Genomic DNA, 27,348 nt, shown 5'->3' on the forward strand with positions numbered 1-27,348 from the left:
AACGTGACGGACACCCTCTTCAACACCACCCTCACCATAACCACCATATTGGTGAGTAGTTTATCGTCCCACAATGGACCTTTTCCCACCATAATTTTAACAGACACCGAGGATGAGAAAGCCAAGCCCTGTGTCCAAACACTGAGGTTTCTACAATCAGAGCGGTTGAAGAGCAAATGAAGCATGGTTTTGCCATCACCAAGGTTTTGCCATCGGACGAGAAGTGTGGCCTCAATGGAAGCTAATAATTCCAGACATCCAAACGTCCCAGGTCCCTCATTTAAACCCCTTTAGCAGAGATAACTTGATTACATAGATCCACTTAATCATGCAAAAATAACTCATTATAGTGACTGTGACGTGCTGTTATCTGCATGATTACAGAATTTATCTCCACAGAGTCGAGCTAGTGCTATTCTAGCTCATAGCTGCAGGCTTCAAATCCACATAGAACTATGCTATGCGCATCTTCTTCTGCTATTTCGGACAACGACACATATATTTGTTAATTTGAGGATAAATAATACTAAAATAATAATTATGCTTTCATGATGACAAAAACTTCTTCATCTCTTATTGTGTACAAAATAATGTAATGTATCTATATATAGCTATAAATATATATTAGCACAAACTCAAGGACAACCACAATCACACAGACATTCAGCAAGGTACAAAGGCACATCCCTGAGGATGTGGAAGACAGTACTTAGTATTATGTAGGGCCGACTGCAGTTTGTCCCTACATATCTGCGCCAATGTCAAATATATTGAGGAATCAATCCAGAAAATGGGCACACACAAATGCTTTTTGGGCCTTGGACTTGCAATAATTAGATAACCTACAGAATCAGGCAAAAAGCAAGAGCTCTGCAGAGAATTACATTTTAATACTATTATTTAGTAGGCATGTTTAGAAACGACATCCCGAAACAGATCAGCATCATGATCTATCTTGAACTAAGAGACGAGGAGGCTGTATGCTAGTCTTACCAAAGAGACATCTAAGAAACTAATGCTGCCATTAGCCCTGCTTTTAGATCTATTTTACCAGGGTTTATTCTGAAGATCCGAAACCAGGTTAGCCATTTCCTGTTGGGTGTGAGAAGTGTCTCACATGGAACCTTGACATGGGTGGAAATTGGGTACATAGCTCCTGAGCTCACACACATAATGTGAAAAGCAGCGTGGAGTCCTGATAGTGCAGGTTGATTCCCACAGCAGTGGACATCGCTCATTGGCTGAGAGATAAGAGCCGTGTGAGATTCAAATCTCCTAATGTGAATAAGTCTACCTGATAGAACAATCCCTAAAGATGTGTATAGATGCTGTCAGCGGGCTTTGCATGTCTTACGGGATTCACTGAAGCACAAACACACACACACACACACACACACACACACACACACACACACACACACACAACTAGTGGCTGATCCTTCTAGGTGATACGATGTAAAGCAGTATGTAGGCGGAGCTGAATTGCCTGATGTGATGTACTAAAGTGGCCGGCTTATCGGCTGTGGAGCCTGGGGGGAGGGGGAGAGGGGGGGTGGGGGGGGTAGTGAGTTGCCACACCACGTCCCACAGACAATCCACCAGTCTTATTGAGACTGATGGAGCGGTTCTCTTCAATCAGTAAGGGTCCAGGGAGAGAGAGTCATAGCGGCAGGGTTGAGCCAGGTGGAGCTGGGGTGGTGAAAGTAAGAGTAAGGACTGTGCGTGAGTGCGTGTGTGCGTGCGTGCATGTGTGCGTGTTGGAGGGGTGGGGCTCCTCGGAAGCCACGAGGGCCAATTTCCCCCCAGCCTCAGGGCTCATTCATCAGGGCCCGGTCACGTGTGGTGCTCCACGATGCTGCAGGGAGGACACACACTGCTGGAACCCTCAGGCAACGCCTGGCCTGTAGCAAGGTTGACTTATGTATGAATGTATGTATGTATGTATGTTTGTATGTACACTCATGCATATGTATATATGCAAACATATCATGCATACTATACATTGTACATTGTGTTTATAATTAGCGTGTGTGTGTGTGTACAGGGGTAGAGCAGGGGAATGACTGTCTCTCCTGCTGTCTTTTGGCATGGTGTGTCATGACCTTTTGTCGGTCAGTAGGGGTGGTTCCCAGAGCTGGGTGTCTAGTGAAAGGAGTAAAAGTATTCTGACCTTTTTCAGCAATTTGGGAGAAATGGAGCAAGTTTAAATGATCCATTTAGTTATGGTGATCGGTTTCCCTCACATGTAAGGTCTTAACTGTCTGAAGACTTTACTAAGATAAAGGCAGATTTATAATGTTGAATAATAAACCTCACGGTCAATTTATATCATTAGTAGATAGCCGTGGCCTTGGAAAATATTCACCCAGTCACCGTGGAGAGTAAGCTTAAAATAAATCTTTGTGTTTTTTGAGTAAAACATTTTATTACTGCTTTATACTGTATGATGAATTGACAATAGTAAAGATAGAAATAGATATATCAATACACACTGTGTGTGTGGGAGTGTGCATATGGTTGTGCTTGGGTGTTTGTATCTGTGTGCATGATGTGTGTGTGTGTGGGAGTCAAATGTGTATTATTTTGTGGGTCATTAGGGGCATGTATACAGTGTGTGTCTGTGTGTGTTTGTGTGTCCTCTTGCACGTCCGTGATAGAGAGTGTGGGAGAGTGAGTGGGGAAGCAGATAGGTACCGCTCTTTGGAGAGCCATTTTATTATACCTGCGCGTGGCTATCTCTTTACCTCTTCAATTTCCGAAACGGCCCCTGTAGAAAGCGACCATAGAATTGATTATCACTTGACTGGAAGGCCACGAGCCATGTGCTTATAATCACTGCTGAAGATTGTTCCAGGCAATTGTGGTGGTGAGGATCTGGGGAATGTAATGTCTTTATGCGTCCACTTAGGTAATGAAAAGGGAACCCACTGCTCTTTAGATAACATTATCCCAGCTTTCTCGTTCTCAAAGTAATATTTGTCCACATTTCTTAACGCTGAATAACGGTAATGTCTAAACAAGGATGGTGTTTGCTCGCTTTGTTTTGTGGATTGTGGATAATAGCAATGGTTCATGTGGTAAATGTCAGTTTGGCTTCTAAAACATAGGTGTGTAGTCTTTGGTCGTCCATGTTGCACATTAAATGCAGTAGATAATCTCTCGATTCTTCAAGCGCGAAGTGGTCTTTTCTCTCTCTACTCTGTCACCGATTTCTATAGGTTACTGTGCTATGTTGTTACACACAGCAGTGCACACACAAACACACACATGCACACACGCACAGGACAGAGGCTATAATTGCATCACTGTTCCTTCTATCATTCCAAGCTAACATCCCCTGCTGCATTCTAAAGGCGCCCTCCAATTTACTGTTTCCTCTTTTTACGTTTATTCTGCTCTGTGCAAGCGCTATCTTTTCCCGACGCTTGTTAGCAGGTCGAGCCCTCCAGAGTGGGAGTCTCGGTGTTGCTAACAACCTGGTGATAAATTGTTTAAAGATTGACTGCAATGCCAAGTTCCTAGGTTTGCCTCTTACTTTATCTGCATTATTTCAACATTTAACGATTGTTTGTCGGAAATTGACACAAAGCAACAAGGCCACATCCAAAAGTGGTCGCTTCATAATATTTTATCCTCATTTCTGTCACAGTAAACCAGTACCTTGTCCTGGTCACACTAAGCCTCACTTCAAGGTTAAAATTAATGAAAGCGCTATAATTCAAATGACAGATAAATGCCCTTGATTCACTTACCTGTCACCTGTAATGTATGGACCTTTGTAAATGCATGAATTATGTTAAAAACCTCACTTCGTACCCGCGCATAGTGTCACACAGTGTTGTACCTTTAATATATGTCAGATTTTATGACCGCCCATAAACTTTCTGCAGGACCGTAGTTGTGACTCATCGTCACCCCTATGAGCAACAAGCTCTGCTCGCAGGGGTACGGCTTCTTTTCAGCGGGAATATGCCTCTTTCTGACTGCCTCCCACGATGCGATCAGTCTTGCAGGGCTCACTCCAAGAGTTTGTGATTTTGTTTACAGGAGTTTGTTATTATCACGGTTATTTCTTGATACTCCCTTCCGTAGAGCAAACATACGTTTACAAAAAAATGGCCTTGTAAAACACGATATCGTGGTCTTGACATCACCTTGGTCTTTCCTCCACTAACAGAAAACCTCATCAAATATTTGTTGGACTTCTCGGGCTGGTGGTTACAAAGGACTACTGAGGGAGGAGAAGGGGTTTTTATGTGTCAACAGCTGGTTTACTACGGGTTGTTCGGCTCAGGGGGACACGATTGCTTTGAGGAAACGGAAGGAAGTGGCAGAACAGGGAGACGGCTGGAAGAGGACCTGTGAGGACATCTTGAACTACTCTTGTTTGTTCTCTTCAGCCAAATATTAAAGGGATCCACACCGAATTTACCACCGTGTGTGTGTGTGTGTGTGTGTGTGTGTGTGTGTGTGTGTGTGTGTGTGTGTGTGTGTGTGTGTGTGTGTGTGTGTGTGTGTGTGTGTGTGTGTGTGCATGCGTGCGTGCAAGCTTGTGTTCTTTAGTAAAGTTTCCGGTCCTTCCCCAGACTCTGTGCGCAATGGTAATACTTGTGTTAAAAAGAACGACTTCTCTTCATTCCTCCAAGTTCCTAACTTTATTCCAGGTTTGCTGTCATGTGCAAAAGGTAGGTAGAAGGTAGAAACAAATTCTTTGTGAGTTCACCTTCAAGGAGGCACCCCATTTCAAGACATTATTGTAGTCGTTAGTGCCATCCATCTTTTTTCTCTCTCGCGCTCAGTCTCTCCCATTATGTAGACACAGTGGTGTTTCAAGAGTGGTGTGGGCAGGTGTAGATGTGAGTTATCGGGAAAAGCCTTTGGACATGCAAGGACTGAATGTCGTACTAACAGCCAACCGATCCACTTTTATTAGCCGCTGTAACTCTCCCCACTCACACCAACAAATATCTGGGTAATACCAGGATTTATTCCTTGCTTCCTCAGATATTACATTTTTTATAGAATACCTTAAGGCTTGCTGGGAGGAGAGAAAGGTAGAGGGGGGACAGCGGGAGAAAAATGGGGGACACAGACAGTTAGAGACTTTTACAATGAACGATATACAGAAGCAGAGCGGGAGAGGGAGATGGGGGAAGGGGGAGGGGGGGGGGCAATATGTTGGGCTGTCGCTGCGTTATCGATTGCTGGTTGCTACCGGTAGGATTGATGGCTGTGTGTGAGGTCTTATTTTATTAGTCTGTACTTAACCAGGTCAACATTAAAGGGTGGAGGGAGAGAGAGAGAGTGGTGGGGGGTGGGTGGGGGGGACTGTGTTTTATATATATTTTGCTCTGTTTTTCTCTGAGAGGTCTGGTCACGTAATGGATAAGACCATTTGTTACAGTCACAGAGCACTTTCAGCACCTGAAACACATCCATCAACAAGTGGCCTTGCAACTAATTAAACTTGGGAGTAAATTAAGTGTTCTACAAGGATCTGGTCTGCTGGATTGAATAGCCTTTAATTGTTTCTAGTCAATTTGTTAGTTGTTTTTTTCAAGTATTTGCTCTGATGTCCAGCAGTGGAAATACTTGAGCTTACCGATGAATGCCAAGTGACCTTAATAAGCACATTTCTGCTATATAAATTATGGCAGTGGACAGAGTCCAGTTCAGTGTGGCTGGGGTGCGATGCTTTAGAGAGCCACATCAGTCTGCCAGCTATGAAATTAGCATTTATATTATGTTGTGCGCATGCCGAACCATAAGCATTGCAGTCACATCAGACCAGGAAGGTATAATGGCTGGCTGGTTAAATGAGCTAATAGACAGATGAACAGATTTACATTTATAGAGTACTACACACTATAAAGGCAATACGATGGTCAAGGGAATCTATATCATCAGTCTGCCTTGCTGACTGACTTTAAGAGCTCGTCTTCTGCTTCTGCCTCTGCCTGGTTTTCTTTGTGACTATGCAGACAGACAGAAAGCTCCCCCCCACACACACACACACACCCTACCCTGTGTTTGTCACTCTCTTGTCTCTGCTGGTCTGTTTGCACTGCACACTACATGCATGTCAGAGAAAACTGAATGCCATTGCTGTGGAGTCATTTACTGCAGTTGAATTGCGGTAAATGTACAACTGCAGTTGTACTCTGCTTGGAGAGTTAGAGAAAGGAAGAAATCTGCTCCACATTCCAGAGAAAATGTATCATGCCTTGCAGCGGGTAGTATTATGTGCTTCTGTAAGTGCCAGTGTTAGTCCCTGTTTCATGCTATATTCATATATTCTTCTTATATTCATAAGTGCATATAGAAAGTGAATGGATTGAGTTTGGATTATTCTGTGAGGCATATAATTATGTGGTTCACCAGCTGCCACAAAAAATAATATTCAATTAATGAAATGATGAGGATTTATTATTTCATTTAAAATTAATACATTTAATTTTTATTTAATTTCACACATGACTGTATCATAAATGGCAATAGTGCTGGTGTAATATGTCCAGTCTATTGGCAAAGTTGTATGTGTGCTTTGCTGCACTTTCATACTCTCAGTGACAGTGTAGCAATGAAATGCATCACATACCGGTATTTATAGCACATGTAGTCTTTAGTAGCTGTAAGGAGAAGAAGAAGGAGCCGTTGTACTGGAGGACTTTTATTCTGTGTGGTATGCTGGCCACACAACAGTGAAGGTCCACTAACCTTCGGGCCACTGTGCAAGTGCAAAATGTTGTGAAGGACTTAAAAACAACAAACTAAGCCAGCCTGTTTTACAAATTCATTTTGGATTATTCCAGTTTGAAATGTTGGTCACTTGGTACCAACCGACACTTGCCTGTGATGTCACTAGAATATTTAGACTTGGTTTATTTGTTTTTTCGAGCGTTCTGATTGGTCGAAAAAATCTATATATATTTTGAGGGATCTCATTGGTCGATTGTTTTTCAACAAATTGGACCACTCGAAAAAAAATATTTTTAGACCAATCGGATCGCTCTCAAAATTGCTCGAAAAAATTTAAACAAAAGTGTACAAATCAGATCGAAATTATTATATTCTCAAAATTATTATTATTATTATTATTATTATTATTTAATCTATTAAAAATATTTGCAGCCTCACTTTTCACTACAGCACCCACCGCATTTTGTAGTTTTAACATTTAATGCCTGAACCCTGGTTACCTGAAATTGTAGGCTATATAATTCATGCTGGCCTTTTAGAAATGCATTAGTTTCTATAAGCATTCATCGTTTGCATTAGTAATGAGCTAGAGGATACATGTAATCACGTCGTTTCTAGCCGTATTTATTTTTTCAGGGAGGAATTGAGTCTATTATGACTGTGCGACGTCTACCTGTCATAGTAGTGTCACACTAGTAATACAAGCTGAGGTCAGAGAGGGATGAGAGAGGGGAGGCAGACAGCATCGATGAACCAGAGGTGTCTCGGTGACTCCGACACGGTGCTGCTGTTTTGAGAAGCAGCACAGTGACATTGCCCTCTGAGATTCATTATAGGGAGGCTCTCTAAATCACAACCTCCCCCGTGAATCAACCTCACCACAAAAACAAGATATAAAGGTGTTTGGGTGGGCTAGAGCTCAGGGTGTGGTGTGTGTATGTGTCTGTGTGTGTGTGCATGTGTGTGTGTGTGTGTGTGTGTGTGTGTGTGTGTGCGTGCTTACGTGCATGCTAGTGTGTGTGTGTTTGTGTGTGAGTGAGAGAGTGACTGCCTGCATGTCTGCCCTTTTCCATGGATACACAGCTTGGTAGGTCACAGCAGGAGACTAGTTTAGTTTGATATAATGGAATACCATGTACTTGTTTGAAGGTGATTTCCAAATCTGCTTGGCTGCTTTTCAATAGCGATACAGCCCCGGTGTTATTATAAATTGAAACACAGATTAAAATGATCCATGGCTTGAAAATGGAATGTGTCCGCAATTCCGCCTGTAAAATATTTTGTGAACTAAACACAGAATGATATACAAGGACTCCCGCCTGTCATAGGCTTTTTATAACCCTGCGAAACGGAACGACCCCGTCGATGATGAAAAATCACCATAAAATGTACCACTGAAATGACTTTTGTGCTCCCTCAAATCAAATCAAAGCCAGAAACTCTGTAAACCTGAAGCGTTTTTGGAGTGGAGACATCGATAGGTCCCTCCCCTCGCCACCATGGCGTGTGTATAAACCGTTGTCCTGCTCGTGTTGTTTCAGGAGAACCCATACGTGATGCTGCGGCCCAACCACCAGGTGCTGGAGGGCAACGAGCGCTACCAGGGCTTCTGCGTGGACATGCTGAAGGAGCTGGGCGACATCCTCAAGTTCAAGTATCGCATCCGGCTGGTGGGGGATGGCCACTACGGGGTCCCCGGGGCCAACGGCACCTGGACCGGCATGGTGGGGGAGCTAATTTCCAGAGTAAGAGCGCCGCTTTCGTTTTCATGTCAAGTCGAGGAAAAAAAAAAGGAAAAATAAAGAAAACGCCACAGATCTACGAGGAAGTCGCAGTGTTGTTTGCCACTTAGAAAAACATTGTTTTTTCTAGTTTTTTATATTAAATCGACATTTTCCTCCTTGAAATAACCACATCCACATCTCTTAAGGCTACAGGGTAAATAATGTATACGGTGCGCTCCTGTTCATATACGGGAACATAAACAAAGCTGTTGTCAACAGGAGGAACCTTTCCATCGCCAATCGACGTTATTTCCCAGAGTGTCCCGGGGCGCTGTGTTATTTAACAGTTTGTTTCCTGTTTGTTTTCTCTTTCCTCCCTGTTTTCTTTTTTCTTTTTCTTTTTGTCCACATCAATCTGTGTCACGTTTGTTAATGCTAATCTCAGAGCTCTGTGGGCGTGCAGGAAGCAGGGAACAAGGGGGACAGGAAGGGGAGAGGAGGAAGGGGGGAGGATGGGGAGGAAAGAGAGCGTATCCCGTATTAGCATGAGGACTAGAGGGAATCAAATGGAGCACTGCGGAGGCAAGGGTACCAATGGCGAAAAAACGGATGGAGCAAATATTCCTCAGTCATCTGTCTTAATTGTACGGGCTAATGGAGGGCAGAGACATTACCGATACCAAACCCAAGGAGCGGCTGCTCTTGGTGACTGTCTGCCCCCCCTCCCCCCCCCCCCCCCCCCCCACCCTCTCGTGGAAGAAATAGGCCTCTGTGTGACCGGGCTGACCTTCAGGAGAGCCAGGGTGCTGGTGTACACGTGTCCCTGCCAGCGGCCATTAAAAATATGGCTTTACACACAGGGCTGGTTGAGAGGGCAGGCGGGGGCGTGAGGAATGGAGAGCAGGGGAGAGGAAATACAGAGGGGATAGTGGCTTGGAAGGATGATATCTCATCTGGATGGCCGGCCGGTGGGCTGAAAAAAGGCAGTAACTAAAAGACGGTTTGAGTGAACGTTAAAAAAGGACACACCGACACACCGCAGCCTTGGTGGAGAGAGTCAGGCTTGTTTTTGATCATTTGTGAAAGTTCCGGGGAACGGATGGCCAGACTTAGCAGTGGAGGCACGCAGTGGGGCCGGGCAGCCCCGCTCCCTTTGATCCCTCTTTTTTTAGTTTTTGTGTGATATTATTGAAGGTTGATTGCTGAGACGCAGGCAGGAAATGCTAAAGTAGCGAGGACGACACAAGGCCGCGTCCAGGCCTCGCTCCTCCCGCCGCCCTGGAGCCGCTGGGGATCCAGCGCTACAGCCTTATCTCCAAAGGACCGGGGGAAGCATACAAGCGTTCCCTCACGATAATGTCACATATTGTGAAGAATAGAAAAGACAGAAAGCCAAACTTTCCCAGCTCATGTTTTATTCCATGCGGCTTGTATTGGGTTTGGGAAGAGGCTATGGATTTCACATTATATGAGTAAGTGAACCGGCGGCGGGGGGGGGAGGGGGCTTGCGGTGGTGCATTATTGAATAGCTGAACTTTCTACATTGCCATTTTGAATTGTACTGTAAGTATAAGGCACAAAAAAAAAAGAAGAATCCGTCCGGTAGTCAATATTAATATTCCACCGCCGGATAAATATTTCAGATGGTTATTACGAGTCCTCTTGAAAGGAGACCAGTGGCTTCCTCTTTGGTGGAGAAAAGGAGGGAAAAGTGCAGACGTATTTGTTCTCCTTCCCGTGGGCCGCTCGGCGGCATCTAGTGCTCGGAAGAGCTCAGCGAATCAGAGTCTCGCACCACGGAGACGGAGGGGAGAGAGACGGGAAGGTACTGCAGGTGGAGCGGCCGACAGAGACCGGGGCTGGGCGGGGATGAAGGGAGGAGGGGGCCGGTGGGATGTTCACTCTGAGAGTGAGAATGTGCCGGCGAAGGTGCAGTCAGACGCTCAGGAAGCGGCGCTCCGATGGAAGCACAGACAGAACAGAGGGACTCTGAGGGCCGCTTCATAAAGCTGCCAGTGTTAAATGCAAATCTCATGAATTTTTAAACAGTGTGAATAATTGAGCATTGGGGAATAATTGATACCTTGCCCCTGACGAGGAGCAAAGGGTCCACGGTGTATCCTAAATAATCACTGTTAAAAAAGGATGAGTTCAGGGTCAGCTCACTGTATTTTGCTGTACACTAAAGGCTTTGGACTGTGACCCAAGGGCTATCACACCTCATATTTCACATGATCCTTTTTATGATCATGATTATTATTTTTATTTTCAATATTCCACATCAATGGTTATTTTTTCTAGCCACCATGCTATAGTATGAGGAGATCATAATCCTGATTATTATGATTGTGATCATATCTGATCCTCGCTGTACGCGTCGCCTTGCTATAATGACCTGTCCTTATAGCAAGGCTGGGGGAGACCTCGAGGTGCTAGGGGTGGGTGAAGGCTAAATGCCTAATTTTAGTCATCCATCCCACAGTTGGTGCTGAGACACCACCTGCCCTCTAAGGGCTTTTACCATGCTGCAGATCAGTGGTGCGCAGCCCCCGTTCGGGATTGATTGCCGTACGAGTGACCCCATACACGTACACATGCACCACACACACACACACACACACACACACACACACACACACACACACACACACACACACACACACACACACACAACATTTATTAATAGATACCCACACATGTCTGCTCTTAGACACCAATATGTACAGAAACACGCACACACAAACACACACACACGCGCGCGCACACACACACACACACACACACATACACACACATGTCCATGCTTGGCCACACAAACACACATACACAACATTACAAAAATAGAAATGCTTGTTTGTGTAAACACGTATGCCAGCACAAACCACTTTTTGTGCTGGCTTGCCTTGCTGCCTCCCAGTCTTCCTTGTGACGCAATTTTAAAAATGATCCACCGTTACGACCTTCTTCAAAAATAGCCGTCTTTGTTCAGTCAGGTGCTTTTGAATTTTACCTAGGTAAAAATAAAGATGTTGAAGGTCTGTTTGGACATTTGAAAACCATCCATCTAAACCTGTATCCTCCCATGTTGCATCAGGAATTTCAGTAGAGGCATAGTTCCTCATAAGTGTGTGATTAAAATACAGTAGGTTGTATTATATTAAGGTAATGTACATGAAACATTACATTAACAAAAAATCCTCAACATCTGCTAACTGGATGAATGTAGTTATAAATGTAAATGTATTGGCATAACAGACATACCTGTATGTCCAAAACAAATGAAATCAATTGAATAGGAACAGTTTATCCATTGAATGGCCCCTTTGTTGACATCTACGCCTACGTTTGGACTACAGTCTTATTCAAATCCTACAACTGCCACATTTTTTGAAGTTCACTGGACAACAAAAAATCGGTACATTGGAGCTAAATGAGTTGGTGTTGGTCTAGGAGTTGGTTCTATTTTATCACACATTAACACCATTTACAAATGAAGTGAATGCAGACACATGTCATTGATGAGCAGGTGTGGGATAGGGCATCTTGCTCAAGGATGCTTACAGGTACACATGACCCGAGGTGGACATAGGGATTCAAACTCGGTACCTTTCGTCTGAGATTCAAACTATTCACCACACTCTCTCTTTCTTCCATTATTCGATTCCAATGTTCTGTTTGTTTCCACGTACGCTCTTCTATCCCATGTCTCTGTCTAACCCTCCCCGACTCTGTCCCTCTATCAGCCTGTCTGCCTCTCCATCTGTCTGCCTCTATCTGTCTGCCCCCACCCCCCCCCCCTCTCTCCTTCTCTCTTCCTGTCCCTGTTTGTGGAGATGGATTGACAGCATTAGGACAGACCGATTGTGAGATAGTGTGACTTCTGAATTGCTGCACCAGTTACCCCCCCACCCCCAGCCACAAACACAAACACACACACATGGTTGTGTGTGTGTGTGTGTGTGTGTGTTTCCAATCCTCTTAGTTTTCCAGCAGAGGACAAAGAGCAATGTGTTGTTGCCTTCCCTTCATCGCTCCGCTGGGAGATGAAAATCCCTTGCAAATGCACTTTGTTGCCCTGTATGATTAGTGGGGAACAATCCAGTATTCGGTATATGTTTAATGTTTGAGCGCGCGCGCGTGTGTGTGTGTGTGTGTGTGTGTGCTTGTGTGTGTGTGTGTGTTTGTGTGTGTTTCAGCGTGTTTCAGCTGCTTTGTCAAGTGATTTGTCTTCACAGTGTGCCCTTGGCCTAGCACAATGCTAGCTTTTGGGTGCCCTAGTGTGATTCTATCTCTCTTTCTCTCTCTCTCTCTCGCTCTCTCTCGCGATCTCTCTCTCTCTCTATCTCACTCTCTTTCCCTTACAAATATTTTTTTCAGAAAGAATGGTGGTGAGGTATAATTATTTTGTTATTAATTATATAGGTTGGAAGGTATAATTATTAAGTTATTAACAACTTAGCGACGTCAAGGTTTAAATGTCACCTAACTTCAATATCCGGTGTGTGTTTGTGTGTGTTTGTGTGTGTGTCTGTGTCTGTGTCTTTGTAAAAAAGAGTGGATTTGTGTGAGAGACACACAGCAGAACATGTAATTACATTTTTTTTTGAGTGTCATGTCAATCCTCTCCATATTCTCATCTTCCAATGCTCTCCTTCTTGTTCCTTCCGGTCCCTTCCGCTCTGCTTGTGACTGCAGAAAGCCGACCTGGCCGTGGCCGGTCTGACCATCACTGCAGAGCGGGAAAAGGTCATCGACTTCTCCAAGCCCTTCATGACCCTGGGCATCAGCATCATGTACCGTGTCCACCTGGTGAGTTACAATCACACCGAAATACCGCACAGACACTCCTACCTCATGCCCCAACCGAGCCTCTGGCAGCCCGGCCGGATCAAGAGACGCACTTTCTCTACGTTTTGGCTCCGGCGTTTACGTGTGACGAGTTTATTTTAATCCTACTGTAAACTCTCCTCTCATCTCTAGCTTTCAGCTCCCCCATCCCCTCCCTCTTGATTTAATCTTCGTGTACCTCCCTCCTCCCTCCCTCCCTCCCCCCTCCCCTCCTCCCTCCCTCCCCTTCCTCCAGGTATCCCTGTTCTTCTTTCATCATTCCTTCGTCTCCTCCCCTCGTCTTCCCAGCAGTCTCCATTATCTTTTAAACTGCCCCATGCATTTCCTCAGCTTTTTCAGCATTTTGTGCTTCAATCGAATCCCTGGTCTCGACAGCACCAGATGGCAAGTGTGTCATTTTTATTATTTATTATATCATCCCTCTCTCTTTGATGAATGCAGGACATTCTCTTTGACAGCATGTTGCCCACAGTCCTGGCCCTTCTGATTGGGTTTGACCCTCCCCTCTGAGGCTCACAGGCAGGGGGAGACAGAGAGCACTTGCAGCCAGTGGCAAAATCTCTGAGGAAAACATGGCTCCCCAATAATCTCCCATAATTACTAGCGTCTCATAACGTATACCCGAGGGGGAAGCGGCGCTCTGTGTTTAACGACGGACCCGGCCATGGAACTGTACTAGCGCTAAGGGCTAACATAAGCAGTTAGCGTCCCGGGGGGTCGTTTACTTATGGTTGACCTCCCCACCCTCCTCCCTATCCCTGCCGCTCCTGCGGAAATGCTCCCTCCTCACTCTCTCGGCTACAGGCAGGACTAATAGGTGGAGCACTGGCAGCGGCAGCAAGCTCCATGGTAGCAAGGGACTGGGGCGGGTGCCAACAGCGAGGGGAGAATCGATGGAAGGGGAGCAGCAGGTGCTAAGCTAAATGGGCACGCCGCCTTCGCGGATCACCTCGCAAGTGAGGAGGCTGGCTCCTCGCGAGTTAGGAGGCAGGCTCCTCGCAGGCTAGGAGGCAAGTGCAGAGGCGAGCTAGGAGGTAGGATTCCTCGCAAGCAAGGAGACAAGCTGGGAGGCAGGCTCCCCACGGTTGTCACGACGGGGGCAGTGAAGTGGCTGGGCAGGTGTGGAGGGTTGACGTGGCACAATGTGCTTACTGTGCTCCCACGAGGACGGTGCGCGGTCAACGCAGCAGAATTAGCAACGTTTGGTGGTTTCTTTTATAGACCCGTTAAGGAAAGTGGGAAAACATCCAACACAGGAAAGTAGGCCGCGTTAGGACACCGTGAACGGGGAGAGGGTGAGCAGCAAAGTCAAGCGTTCTTTCCCTCTATTGCAGCATCATCATTCTTTTTTTTGTCCCCTTTCAGACAATTTCATTGCTATTTGGCGATTGCTCAGGTCTCAGTCAAGGCTGTCGCTCAGCATGCCTCACCGATTCACAGCATTGGAATCTGTGTGACTCGCTTTGTTTAGCTCTAATCCAGCAGCTATTGATCTGAGGCGCAGCACATTCTACAAGCGGCCTCCGCTGTTTATTTCAAACTTTAAATTAAAATTTCAGCCTGATCAATAAGAAGGGAGAATGCAATGAAACAAAGTCGCCTGTCGGTTATTAATTACCTGCAAACGCTGTCTATTTATTCCTCTCTTCTCCCCGCATTATTCTCTCTTCTCATCTCATCTCCTCCCTTATCTCTCCCTTCCACATCTCTTATCTTGCATTCTGCCCTCATTCTTTGCATTTCTTTATTTCTCTGAGACATGCTCTTGCAACACAAACTGTGCATAGAATTGCACATAAAGGACAATGTATTCAGAGTTGATATCCTGAGGAACACATGCCATCTTCAAGAACTTTTGCTCCAGAGGTCAAAAGGATGTTGGAACACAATTTTGGAAGTGACAGAAGTGACAGAAGTGACGTTTGTGCGGTTTTATGCTCCGGTAGATTAGCGAGTGCATGTCTATGAATGGATTGTTCGGTGGGTGCATGCATTTGTGTGCAAGGACGAGACAGGAAGCCAGAGTGACGAGATTACAGCTGTTATACGGCCGTGTGTTTTCACCTTCAGGACCCTGGAAGCACTGCTGTGAATAAACAGGCTCTATTTGCGGTACCACTCTCTCTCTATGTGAGTGAATTAAAAGAAAAACAACACAACAGTTGCCTGTGTTATCCAAGCACACAGCAGTTGGATTCCATGAATCAGTCTATGAACTAGACAAACCAAATGCACAAATACTACGAAAACATTGTATAATGTTTTACATAGTCCATTTTATATCAGTAAATTGTAGCTGCACCATTCACATTTTTCCTGAGTCTGTTGGTAGCAGATTGTGTGTGTGTGTGTGTGTGGGTGTGTGTGTGTGTGTGTGTGTGTGTGTGTGTGTGTGTGTGTGTGTGCATTGGTTAGTGCCTGTGTGCATGGCTGTGCTCATACGTTTGTGTGTATGAATGTGTGTGTGTATGTGTGTGTGTGAGCGCAAGTGTCTGTGTGTTAGTGCTTGTGTGCTTGCCTGTGTGCGTGTGCACGCGTGTGTGTGTGTGTGTGTGTGTGTGTGTGTGTTCCTAATTAGAAGAGGAGATAATGAGGGCTGCGCCAAAGCCACGTCAACGTCGGAAGCTGCCCTGAGGGCTGAAGAGTGAGAATCAGCCTTATTGACTGCCTGGCCTCACGTGAACCTCAGCACAATATCCGCTCAAAGACAAACGTGTCCCTGTACGTGCATAAGCAATTGTGCAAAACTGCACTGGCAGGGAAACTTGAACACCGAACCCATGCACCTTCCCAGCACTTCCTTTCCCTTCTCTCCATCCTGTGATCTCCCTGTGACTCTTGTTCTCGCTCTCACATCTCTCGTTCTCGCTTTCCCATCCCTTGTTCTCGCTTCCCTCTCTCAATTCCTCTACCTGCAGCTCTCAGACTCTCGTACACATCGACGAAATGCAAACACATTAGGAAGCGAGTGATTGTATGTTGTAACATTTTAGGTGTGTCAGTGTGAGACGCACACACACACACACACACACGCAGTGATGTGAAGTCACGCCCATAATGAACAGAGAGACGCCGATAGTATGAAACACAGACAAAACAATCCTGGGTAGTCACTCCTCAGACACCTCCAACTGCCATCGCAGTGCACCCATCTGCTCCGAAGCGATTATCTTCAGAAGGGAGAAAACCCTCTGTTAGGGTACGAGCGAGCGACAAGAAAAGCATGGGGGGGCTGGGAGGAGGGGGGGGGTGGTCTAGGCTACAGCGAGAAAGAAGTGGAAGAGATCAAAAGGGAACAAGGAAAAAGAACCAGAGGGGGAAGATATGGAAGAGGGAGGCGGCGAAAAAAGACGAATGGGGAGAGGTGAGAATTGGAAAGACGACGGGTTGTCCCGGCGCGTCAGTCTGTCCGTCAGTCGGGAGTGTATTGAAGCAAGAGATCTTTCTCGGGGGAAGGGGGTGTGTGTGTGTGTGTGTGTGTGTGTGCGTGAGTGTGGTGTGAATACCAAGGAACGGCATGACTGCCTATCCTTGACTGGATAACTGTACAGAGCCCCCTGATCCACACACTAAACAACATGGATGCTGCTGTTCTTTGACTGAGTCCGACACTGCAGGGGGGTTTGTCCATCACTGCTCTAACAGGTAGTGGGCCAGGGGGATTAGTTTTATAGCCAGTGTTTTGCTGTTATTACATTTGTTGAGATTGCCTCATAAAGCACACCCCGGTGCTGAACGATGGTTCTGGGTTTCCCCTGATCCTCCATCCGTCCGTCCGTCCGTCACGCAGAGGGCCCACCTTTGGCATCTTGTAACGGTGACTCACGTCCATAAAACGGCGGCCTCGGTGCAATAAAGATCATTTAAACACACACAGAGCAGCAGATGGGAGAGACCGCGGAGAGCGGCCTGTGAGATTCTCTCGTGCTGGTGCCCATATACCAGCCAACCACAGCGCTCAGCCCTTGAAGCCTTTTCATTCATGCCAACGCAGCCTTCCAACCTGACGCACTGATCATTGTCCCGCAACACGCACGGCCGTCCGATCCCTTCACCCTCCATTCACCAGCTGCTTCTTTACTAATTGTGTGGAAAGAAAAGATGTGCACTTTTCTTCTTTCTGCGTTTGTACTTGAACAGTATTCACTTAGAAATTAGGTCAAGAGGCCCATTCTCGGCTTGTTCTTCTGTCACCTACTTATAGTACATTCGAGAGAGAGAGAGAGAGAGAGAGAGAGCGGGGGACTGGTGCTGACAGACTGGGGGAAAAGTGATGCATAACATCTGATCCATAACAGACATGTAGCGAGGCACATTCATACAGACACACACCGACCTGTCCTTCCTTAAGTTCATTTTTGGTGTGTGTCCGGGCTCACTGTCTGAGAGTAATAGTCATTATTGAGCCTCACCCTTCTCACGTCATCACTGTCCATTCCGGGCTCCTCACAGAAACCTCAGTTTTTTTTGTGAGTGAGAAACACATGCTCATTTCCCAATCGGAAAGCTAACACTGATTTAGCAATAGCTCATTCAAGGCAAGCCCTGAATGGAACATTGTGGAGTGCACGACATAGTTAAATTCTCCGGTAAGACTGTAAGACTATTGCTATGTCAGACATGCATAAAGAAGAAGGAAGACCGCTGTGTTATCTATTGCCGAGAAGGATGCTCTGCACACATAATCTGCCGCATGCCGCATATAGTAGAGATAACCTCTTAGCCTGAAGGCAGGCTCATCTTAAACCCTTTCTTCATTTAACTTAGCACCTTGAGTTTCCAAAAACATGGGTAATACAGTGGGTGATTCATTGTGTTCAGTGTGCAGGCAATTCATAACACAGGTGCTTAAATACCTGCAGCTGTGTTGGTGCACAAAAGTGCTTATTTCTGCTTGTTTGTTGTATTAAATTGATGTTGTTTTATGTGTTTTTATGTCCGTTTTTAATTTAAGCAGAGTCTACATTTAGCAGACTATTAAAAGATACTAATTAAGATTAAAAGATATTAATTAGTCAGTTGTATGACCTCAGGTACATGAGTTTCCTTCGCATTCATTTTTCAACAGTGAAAAGCCGTATGCAATCCTCTGTGACAATCCAAGGATGCGCTGATGATGTTTCAACATGAATCAGCTGCTAACTGAGAGTATATATTGTGACGGATAACCTTCTAATTTTGAGGAGATCTCATGCCTTCATAAGAAGTTAACATTATTTTTGATTCCTATGTGAGGAAAGGGAATTTTGACGCCATTTTAAATTTTGACATTCCACAAGATGTATATAAAACTAACCTATGAAAGGTTTGCTCTGTAATATGTTGTTGTTGATGTAAAGTTTCTCCATCTCTCATTTCACTCTCTCGCACGCCTTCTCTGTCTTTCTCGCGGTCTCTCTGTCTTTCTGTCTCTCTTCCCATCCGATCAGCTTTTCTATTCTGCCATCTGTTGTGTTGATGGTGGCGCACTGTGTTTGCGTAATGGCACCTTGGCGACAACTTAGGGAGAGGGCAGGCATGGCCAACCGTTTAGTAAAATGCTTGTTCAGCACGCAGCAGTGGCAGTAGATGGCACAACACATGTCAGCACATAACACCATTGGCTCCTATGCTTTACCCTGTGTTGTCCTGGGGAGCAGTGCAAGTCATTTACCGTCCTATTGGCTCTTCTGAAATGATTGGATATGCATTGCATGTCCGCAGTGCTCCAGATGGATTTTCTGATAGTTATCGTCATCTGTTTGCATAATTCCTGCGTATAATCCGAGCAGCGTTCAGATAAGCAGACCGGGTTTGGATACCGGTAATAAGGGGTCTGACGGTCGTTCTGTCCTCGTTTCGCCACAGATCCTATTTTACTCACTTAGGCTAATATGGAACTTATTACAGAGCTATTCATGGACTTTCATCTCTACATCAAGCCCATTGTGGCTTCATTTATCAGAATAAAGGCTTGCACATGATCATTTTGCTCATTTGCAGAAAATTGTGCTGCTCTTCTTGTTCACATTTCTTTTGAAATATATATACATTGTTTCTGCATTGAAGAGTAGGATATCAGTTTAGATATATAATCATTGCTACATCAAAATTATCTTGATAAAAATCGTGCCTCTCTCTTGCTCCAAAAATGTAACAAACAACTTTCGCTTTGTTTACTTAAATTAAATGTTTTGGTGTGCTATCAGCCACAGCCCATTAATTGTCTTGTGGTTTACCATGCTACCGGCTGTGCTGTAAACATTGTGACATATATTTTTCCCTGATGGAGATTGTTGGATAAGGCCAAATACCATAGTGCAATCATACAGATATACAACAATGCCAACACATGCCCACACACACAGTACAATCTCCTTAGTGCCTGGTTCTATTTCATCAGTAATTGGTTTCATTTAGAGGATAATGGCTGTTTGTGCAGGATAATGAAACATTAGGCATTTCCACCTATGTCCCCACTGGCCTAGTTGCTGCCAACCCTGTTTAGGCCACTTTGTCCACACTAACCTGGGTTACGAATCCAAACATACAAATTACTGCCCTTTCCCATCCATGCTTCCGCCTTCCAGTGCGGCACAAACATATTAATCTCTCTCCTCTTTATTCCATTCTGTGTAGACAACCAATGTTCTGTGATTTAGAGAAATAAATCAACCATAGGCCACAGAAAAGGCAGAACATTTGAACATCAAGGTTACAGTGTTATTTGTCCCCACTCTCCTTTGTTATTACAGGCAACCTTGTAGAGGACGCAAATACGGTGCTTCAATTGATCACCGCTTTCACCGAACATGGTTGGACTAGTGATGTTCTTCTGGCGGAGTTATATTGTGTGAGAAAGCAATAACATAAAAAATAGCTTATGTTATGGAACAACCAAGACCTTCAACACCCCCATATCCCACTAGGACAATGTGTATCGTGCATTTGCATGCACACTAGATTCATATGAGCATTTGCTAAATTGGGCTGAGCACATTTACTCTCCTGTAATTTTAATTACTCCTCTTGACCATTTGCACCATGTTAAAAAAATAATATTGACTAATATAGTCTGTATATCAGAGCGCGGTCGCACGTTCAAGCGCTGTTCGGTTTTAATTAACCTCCCTCCCTCTTCACCCAGGGAGCCGCTGTTAAACGATACCTAGCTGGATAATGAGTCCCTCTCCATCTCCACCTGTGAAAGCTGTGCCTCTCCATTTATATATGGCTCCGCTGCAGCAGAGGCTCTCCGACCAAGGCGTGTTCGACGTGTCCAACAACACAGTGCCTCGGTGTCTGAATGCATGTCGTTTTGTTTCCATGCTGCAGGGTCGTAGGCCAGGCTACTTCTCCTTCCTGGACCCCTTCTCCCCCGGGGTGTGGCTCTTCATGCTGCTGGCCTACCTCGCCGTCAGCTGTGTCCTCTTCCTGGTTGCCAGGTAGAGGCTAAGAAACAGCAACACACACACACGTACACACACATGCATATTACTTACTTACACACAAACATATACATGCTTTCATACACACACACATACATATACATATACACACACACACACACATGTAAACATACATACAAACACACACACACACACTCACACACACACACACACACACACACACACACACACACACACACGCTCAGTGTTGAAACAGATGTGTAGAGATTATGAATCGAAATGTGTCTGTAAATATGAATAAAAGTGATGAGGGGGAAAGACAGGGGGATAGATTTACTGAGAAGTGAAGGAGAGAGAAAGAGAGCGAGGTAAGAAAATAATAAAGAAAAGACTGAAAGACAGGAATAAAGACAAAAAGATAATAAATAGGTTTGAAATGAAATGAAAAAGATAAAAACAAGAAAGAATGCTATGTTCTGAGTAATGGCTTGAAGAAAAATGAAACCACTCTCAAACTGGTCTAATCCATCTCATATTCCTCTCTCTCCAGCACCATACTGACACCTGCTGGTCAGACTGAACACGACAGAACAGCCAATGCAAATTGATATTGGTTAACCAAGCTATATGTAACCACTGTACTGTATTAAAAACATTTAGATTAAAAACATTTTTGAAGTAACCAGAAACTAATTCCAGAAACAACCATGCACCTCCGCTTTGATATCCTTCATTTTGTTAATATTGTGACCACTTGCAGAGGTTGATATGTTCATACTGGTTATATACTGATTGAACGCTACTTAGTGCAAGTCATTCGCCCATGTTCACTTTTTAACATAAGTGGATGTAATTGTAAATCCGTAGAAGTGCAGTCAGCCCCCCCATGTGCCAAGAATGGCTCATATGCCTTATAGTTGTGTTCCATGTCCCAATTAGTCTGCCTTCACTCACAATGTGTATGTAGATGGCACACTGGGACTGAGGAGCAGCCTCCCTCGAGAGCCAAGGGGACTTTGTGCTGTCTCCGTGCTCAGTTAGAGTCTCCTTGTTTCCTCCTTGTTTCCCCATCCCTGTCTCTCTCTCTCTCTCTCTCTCTCTCTCTCTCTTGCTCTCTTGCTCTCACTCTCTTGCTCTCTCTCTCCTGCTCTCTCTCTCTCTCTCTCTCTCTCTCTCTCTCTCTCTCTCTCTCTCTCTCTCTCTTGCTCTCTTGCTCTCACTCTCTTGCTCTCACTCTCTTGCTCTCTCTCTCCCTCCCTTCCGTCCCTCGAGTTTCTCTCCTTCATTTTTGGCACAATCCGTGTCACACTTCCGTCTCACCCAAACTTAGTTTTGCTTCTCTCTGAACTTCCCCCTCACGCTCTCAATGTACTCAATCCCCCCAAAAATAAAATATTTCTCTTTCCTCCCATGTCTCTCTCCCCCCCCCCTCTCCCCAACCACCTACCGCCTCCACCCCCCGTTGCTGGTGCCCCCGTGCTCAGGCTGACGCCCTATGAGTGGTACAACCCCCACCCGTGTCTGAAGGGCCGCTGTAACCTGCTGATCAACCAGTACTCCCTGGGGAACAGCTTCTGGTTCCCCGTGGGCGGCTTCATGCAGCAGGGCTCCACCATCGCACCGCGGGCCCTGTCCACGCGCTGCGTCAGCGGAGTGTGGTCAGTATGGACGCCGGTCGTGCTCACACCTTGACGTGCACACACACGCACACACACACACACACACACACATACACACAGACATGTCACTCACACCCAGGGTCTCACGCACACGCACACACACACACACACACACACACATACACACACACATGTCACTCACACCCAGGGTCTCACGTACACGCACACACGCACACACACACACACACACACACACACACAAACACAGGATGTAACACACACACACACACACACACACAGGACGAAACACATTCACAGAAATGTTTTGACATGTACACACAGCTACACACAGACACACACACACACACACAGAATGACACACACATATAGACACACAGAGGGTCCAAAGAGGAAAGAGTAAAAAAAAAAAATACATTTTGTTTTGTGCAACATTGTCAAATCCGTCTGCCATGTTGTGTTCATATTGGACCCTGCACAAGAATTGAGTACACAGGAGTACAGAAACACACAAACGCCTACCGATACTTGCATGAGGGACATTTGCATACTGAATGCATAAATAAAGTATCCATACATTTCCATTCCCATCCAAAAGATACATGCATTCACAGTCACAGTCACCCCATGCTCATTAACAGAAGTACTACTTATGTATTATGTAATATATGATTTATGTTACTTTCTTCAACACATTTTCTGCTTTATGTGTGTCTGTGTCTGTGTGTTTTAAAAACCTTCACCCATAACTTCCATAAATCTTTTCCGATACAGCATTGTTTTGCTGTGGTGTCCCATTATTACAAAAAAATTGGAACGTCACCGACCAATCACAAGCATTCAACAATGCTGTGGTATAAATGCAGTTTGGGGCCACACCGCCTCCTGTTCACAAGGGAGAACCTAAGGTCTCTCTCCCGCTCCTCAGGTGGGCCTTCACCCTGATCATCATCTCCTCGTACACCGCCAACCTGGCGGCTTTCCTGACGGTGCAGAGGATGGAGGTGCCCATCGAGTCGGTGGACGACCTGGCCGACCAGACGGCCATCGAGTACGGCACCATGCACGGCGGCTCCACCATGACCTTTTTCCAGGTCAGCGCTCAACGTTGTCTATACAGGATATGGATATCTGCATGCTCATGATGATAGCACACACTCAAATGATGATAACACGTGCACGTTGGTGGAAGAGAGAAGGGCTGTATACTTGCAAATGTCGTTTAATGGGAGGCATAAATATGGAGTAAATATGAAGATGGACGTGTGCACACACACAAACACACACAAGCACAGATATAGACATGTGCTGATAGATACAAGGTCATGCAAATTAATTTGCATGCACACGTGCTCTTGCACTTGATGAATAATCCCAAACACACACATACACACAGAGGCCAGGACAACTGACTAAGATACACACATACACATGCATACTTACATACACATACACATGCATATACACATACACATACATACAAACATACATACATACATACATACATGTACCATCTCACCAAAGACAGACAGACAAGACACACACACAGACATACAGCAGTTCCCCTAAGTCAAACAGACCCACACCGCTTCCCATCAGCGATGTTATCCTCAGTGTCACCTTCCCGTGCAGCCCGTCCTCAAACCGCTATGGTTCTTATCAGCTTCCTGTCTGCTCCTCAGTACCGCAACTCAATAGATGTCAGACGGATGAAGTTGAACTACTGGGCTAGGAGTAGAGAATTACACTCTGTTCCATTCACCCTCTCTAACTCTTCTCAATATCTGACCAAACTCCACGAGAGAGTGACCGAAGCGTGAGAGTGGACCAGCAAGACTTGTTACGGTGTCCACTTCCTGGTTGTTGTTGTTGTTGTTGTTGTTGTTGTTGTTGTTGTCATCGTCTTTGTTCCTGGGACCTTAAAATAACAATTGCTACTGAGCAATGAACAAAGAGTTGGAAGAAGAAACAGAAATTTCAAAGGAACATGAGGCTAAACAAAGGGATTTGAAATGTGATGCAACAAATTAGCTTTGGAATAAATCAACATGCATGTAGTCAACATGAATGGAAATGAGGAAGAAATACATCAAAACACAACAACAGGCTTCTCAGACTCATGTTGAGGTGGATGAATCATCAAAAGACCCTTTAGTTTACTATGTCGTCAAGTTTGCTCGCTTTTTCATTTTCCTCTGTATTCTGCCCATACCTGTCAGTCTTACAAGTCCTATATCATGTCTCTCTCTCCCGCCCTACTCCCACCTTTCTCGCCGCAGAACTCCCGCTACCAGACGTACCAGCGCATGTGGAACTTCATGCACTCCAAGCAGCCCAGCGTGTTCGTCAAGAGCACCGAGGAGGGCATCGCCCGCGTGCTCAACTCTAACTACGCCTTCCTGCTGGAGAGTACCATGAATGAGTACTACCGCCAGAGGAACTGCAACCTGACGCAGATAGGAGGCCTGCTGGACACCAAAGGCTATGGCATCGGGATGCCCCCAGGTCCGTGGAGCGGGACGGTCCATAGGAGAGGGGGGGGGGGGGGGGGTTGTGTCAGAGTGACAGACAGAGTCTGTCTTGAGGGGGGGGGGGTTGACGGCAGTTGAGAGCAGATGGATATGGATATGGAGTGAGATAAGAGCAAAGAGAGACGGAGCTAAACAAAGAGAGACAGAGATTTGTTTAAGATAGACAGGAGGAAGTCAATATTCAGAGAATCTAGCTCACATTTACCCAACGGTGGATACTTGCATCTAGTACAAATAAAGACCTTCCCAGAGCACTGTCGGGACTTATTGTGAAACAATAACTAAGCGACTGAAGCACTTATTGTTTATCAGCGGGTTGTAGTGTGGTTGTGCAGGTATAGCTGTCCTTGTAGGGCTTATGTTTTTGTGATCTTCTGCATATCCATAGCAGGAGGGCGGCCATTACAATTTGTAGTTGAATAGATAATCTTGAAGAACATTTTCATTCATTTTCACACACTTTATTGGCGTTGTCCTTGAATCATTTGACAGAGAGAGGCTCTAGGATCAAATGCAAAGTGATGTTGGAAGTTCAGCTTCTTTCAGGGAGCAGCTTTAAGCCTGTTCCCCTCCCTCTCTGCCCCCAGGCTCAGTGTACCGGGACGAGTTTGACCTGGCCATTCTGAAGATGCAGGAAGACAACCGTCTCGAAATCCTCAAGAGGAAATGGTGGGAAGGCGGCAAGTGCCCAAAGGAGGGGGACCATCGCGCAAAAGGTGCGACCCAACCTCTTGTCCTTTGTTCCTTTGCTGATTACCATGAGTGATTCACAGATACTCTTAATCCACTTGCAATGAATTCAAATACATGTCAGTCAGCAGCATGCAGTGGTAAGGAATTTTACTCAAGGACTAGTAGATTGCAAACCTTGGGGGATGGAAACCAAGTCCTTTTAGCTTGGTGGTGTAACACCCTTGTCGCTACGCTATCCTGCACTGGTTCTGCTCCCATCTTTCTCTCCATTGTGTTCCTTCCGTTAGATATGGTTGCTATAATGTCTCTCTCTCTCTCTCTCTCTCTCTCTCTCTCTCTCTCTCTCTCTCTCTCTCTCTCTCTCTTCTCTTCGTGTTCTCTCCCTGTTCTCTCTCCTCTAGGGTTGGGCATGGAGAACATTGGCGGCATCTTCGTGGTGCTGGTCTGCGGTCTGCTGGTGGCCATCTTCATGGCGGTGCTGGAGTTTATGTGGATGATGAGGCAGACGCCCGTGACGGAGGTGAGGGAGGACTATGTAACATGCCTCTGCTTTCTTTCTCTCTCTCTCTGCGCTGGTTTCCAGCCCCACACGGGGTAACTTGCTTGTAAATGTTCTGACAGAAAATATAGTGGGGTTAACGTGTTGCCAAACCGTTCACCCATAGCCAGCCTCAACAGACTTCAGAAAGGGGAGAACTAGCAGAAAGCCAAAGCTTATTCCTCTATTTACATGTGGGAACTGGTCTCTAGTTGCAGATTCTGGATGGTGGTTTATGGAGCATATAAAACGTTGTAGTGGTAGTAGTAAGATCTGGGCTGCAGCCATACATGAATAAGTAAAGGATGCTGATGTCAAAGTCTTACTTTAATAGTTGTTGTCATGGCTTAATGGTGTCCTGGGGGTCTACTGCAATTTATAAAAAATATATAATTGTCTTTACTATTGGACCAATGTGATTTGTACTCAATAAAACGTTTTAAGTACCACATTATGTGGCTTATGTTGTCTGTTTCAATGTTTCAAATGTCAGCCTGATTTGTGTGTGTGTGGGTTTGTGTCTGTAAGTCTGTGTACATTTTTACGTACTTTTTACGTAAAAAAATGTTAATACTACTACTGCAATGCAATATTATATGCATAAAAGTACACTGTATAGAATATATGCTCCACTCTGTAGTGGATCTATGTATTCATCCAATTGACTAAATCAACCCTTCATTTCCTTATCCTTTTCCACATGTATAAGACTCTTATTTGACATCAATTTGATCAAATCACCCATCTCACTTCAGCCGGCCTCTCTCTCCCTCTCTCTTCCCCACCTATCGACCTCTGTGTGTGTGTGTGTGTGTGTGTGTGTGTGTGTGTGTGTGTGTGTGTGTGTGTGTGTGCGTGTGCATGTGTGTGTGCGTGTGCGCGCGCTTGCAGCAGTCCATGTGTGAGGAGATGCTGCGGGAGCTGCAGGGCATCGTCCTGTGTCGTGACAGCCTGCAGGTGAGGCGCCGGCGGGGGGCGTCCATCCTGCGGCCACGGCCCCTCCCCCTGGAAGAGCGCCGGGCGCGGACCGCCGCCGCCGCCGCCAGCCTCAGCAACGGCAAGCTGTGCGGGGGCACCGGCCTGGCCGAGCCACCCCTCTCCCACAGACTGGCCCAGGAGGCGGCGCTGGTGGCGCGGGGCTGCAGCCACATCCGCATCTGTCCCGAGTGCCGACGCTTTCAGGGCCTCAGGATGAGGCCCCCGGGGGCCACGGGCGCCCTACCCTCTCCGACACACAGCGACGAAAGCATAGAGTGGGACAAAACCACCAATAGCAGTGAACCCGAATGA

At 45.7% G+C, this 27,348-nt stretch overlaps 1 protein-coding gene across 2 annotated transcripts in view; it reads left to right on the forward strand.

Annotated features, from left to right (window-relative positions):
- The window catches only part of grik4 (glutamate receptor, ionotropic, kainate 4), a gene marked incomplete at both ends in the record, with an annotated part of 136,235 nt that extends 108,887 nt beyond the window's left edge, over positions 1-27,348 (forward strand). Inside the window, 10 exons of one of the 2 annotated variants that reach the window (XM_084467098.1) lie at positions 1-51; positions 8,241-8,444; positions 13,119-13,232; positions 20,586-20,695; positions 22,144-22,321; positions 23,163-23,390; positions 24,576-24,801; positions 25,415-25,543; positions 25,922-26,040; positions 26,950-27,348. The exon at positions 1-51 is cut by the window's left edge and continues 57 nt beyond it. In XM_084467098.1, coding sequence (XP_084323224.1) covers positions 1-51; positions 8,241-8,444; positions 13,119-13,232; positions 20,586-20,695; positions 22,144-22,321; positions 23,163-23,390; positions 24,576-24,801; positions 25,415-25,543; positions 25,922-26,040; positions 26,950-27,348 — 1,758 coding nt within the window. The remainder of the gene's footprint in view (positions 52-8,240; positions 8,445-13,118; positions 13,233-20,585; positions 20,696-22,143; positions 22,322-23,162; positions 23,391-24,575; positions 24,802-25,414; positions 25,544-25,921; positions 26,041-26,949) is intronic. The other variant, XM_084467099.1, reaches the window with a different exon arrangement.

Source organism: Micromesistius poutassou, assembly GCF_964030765.1.
Source record: "Micromesistius poutassou genome assembly, chromosome: 4".
NCBI classification, from domain to species: Eukaryota; Metazoa; Chordata; class Actinopteri; order Gadiformes; family Gadidae; genus Micromesistius; species Micromesistius poutassou.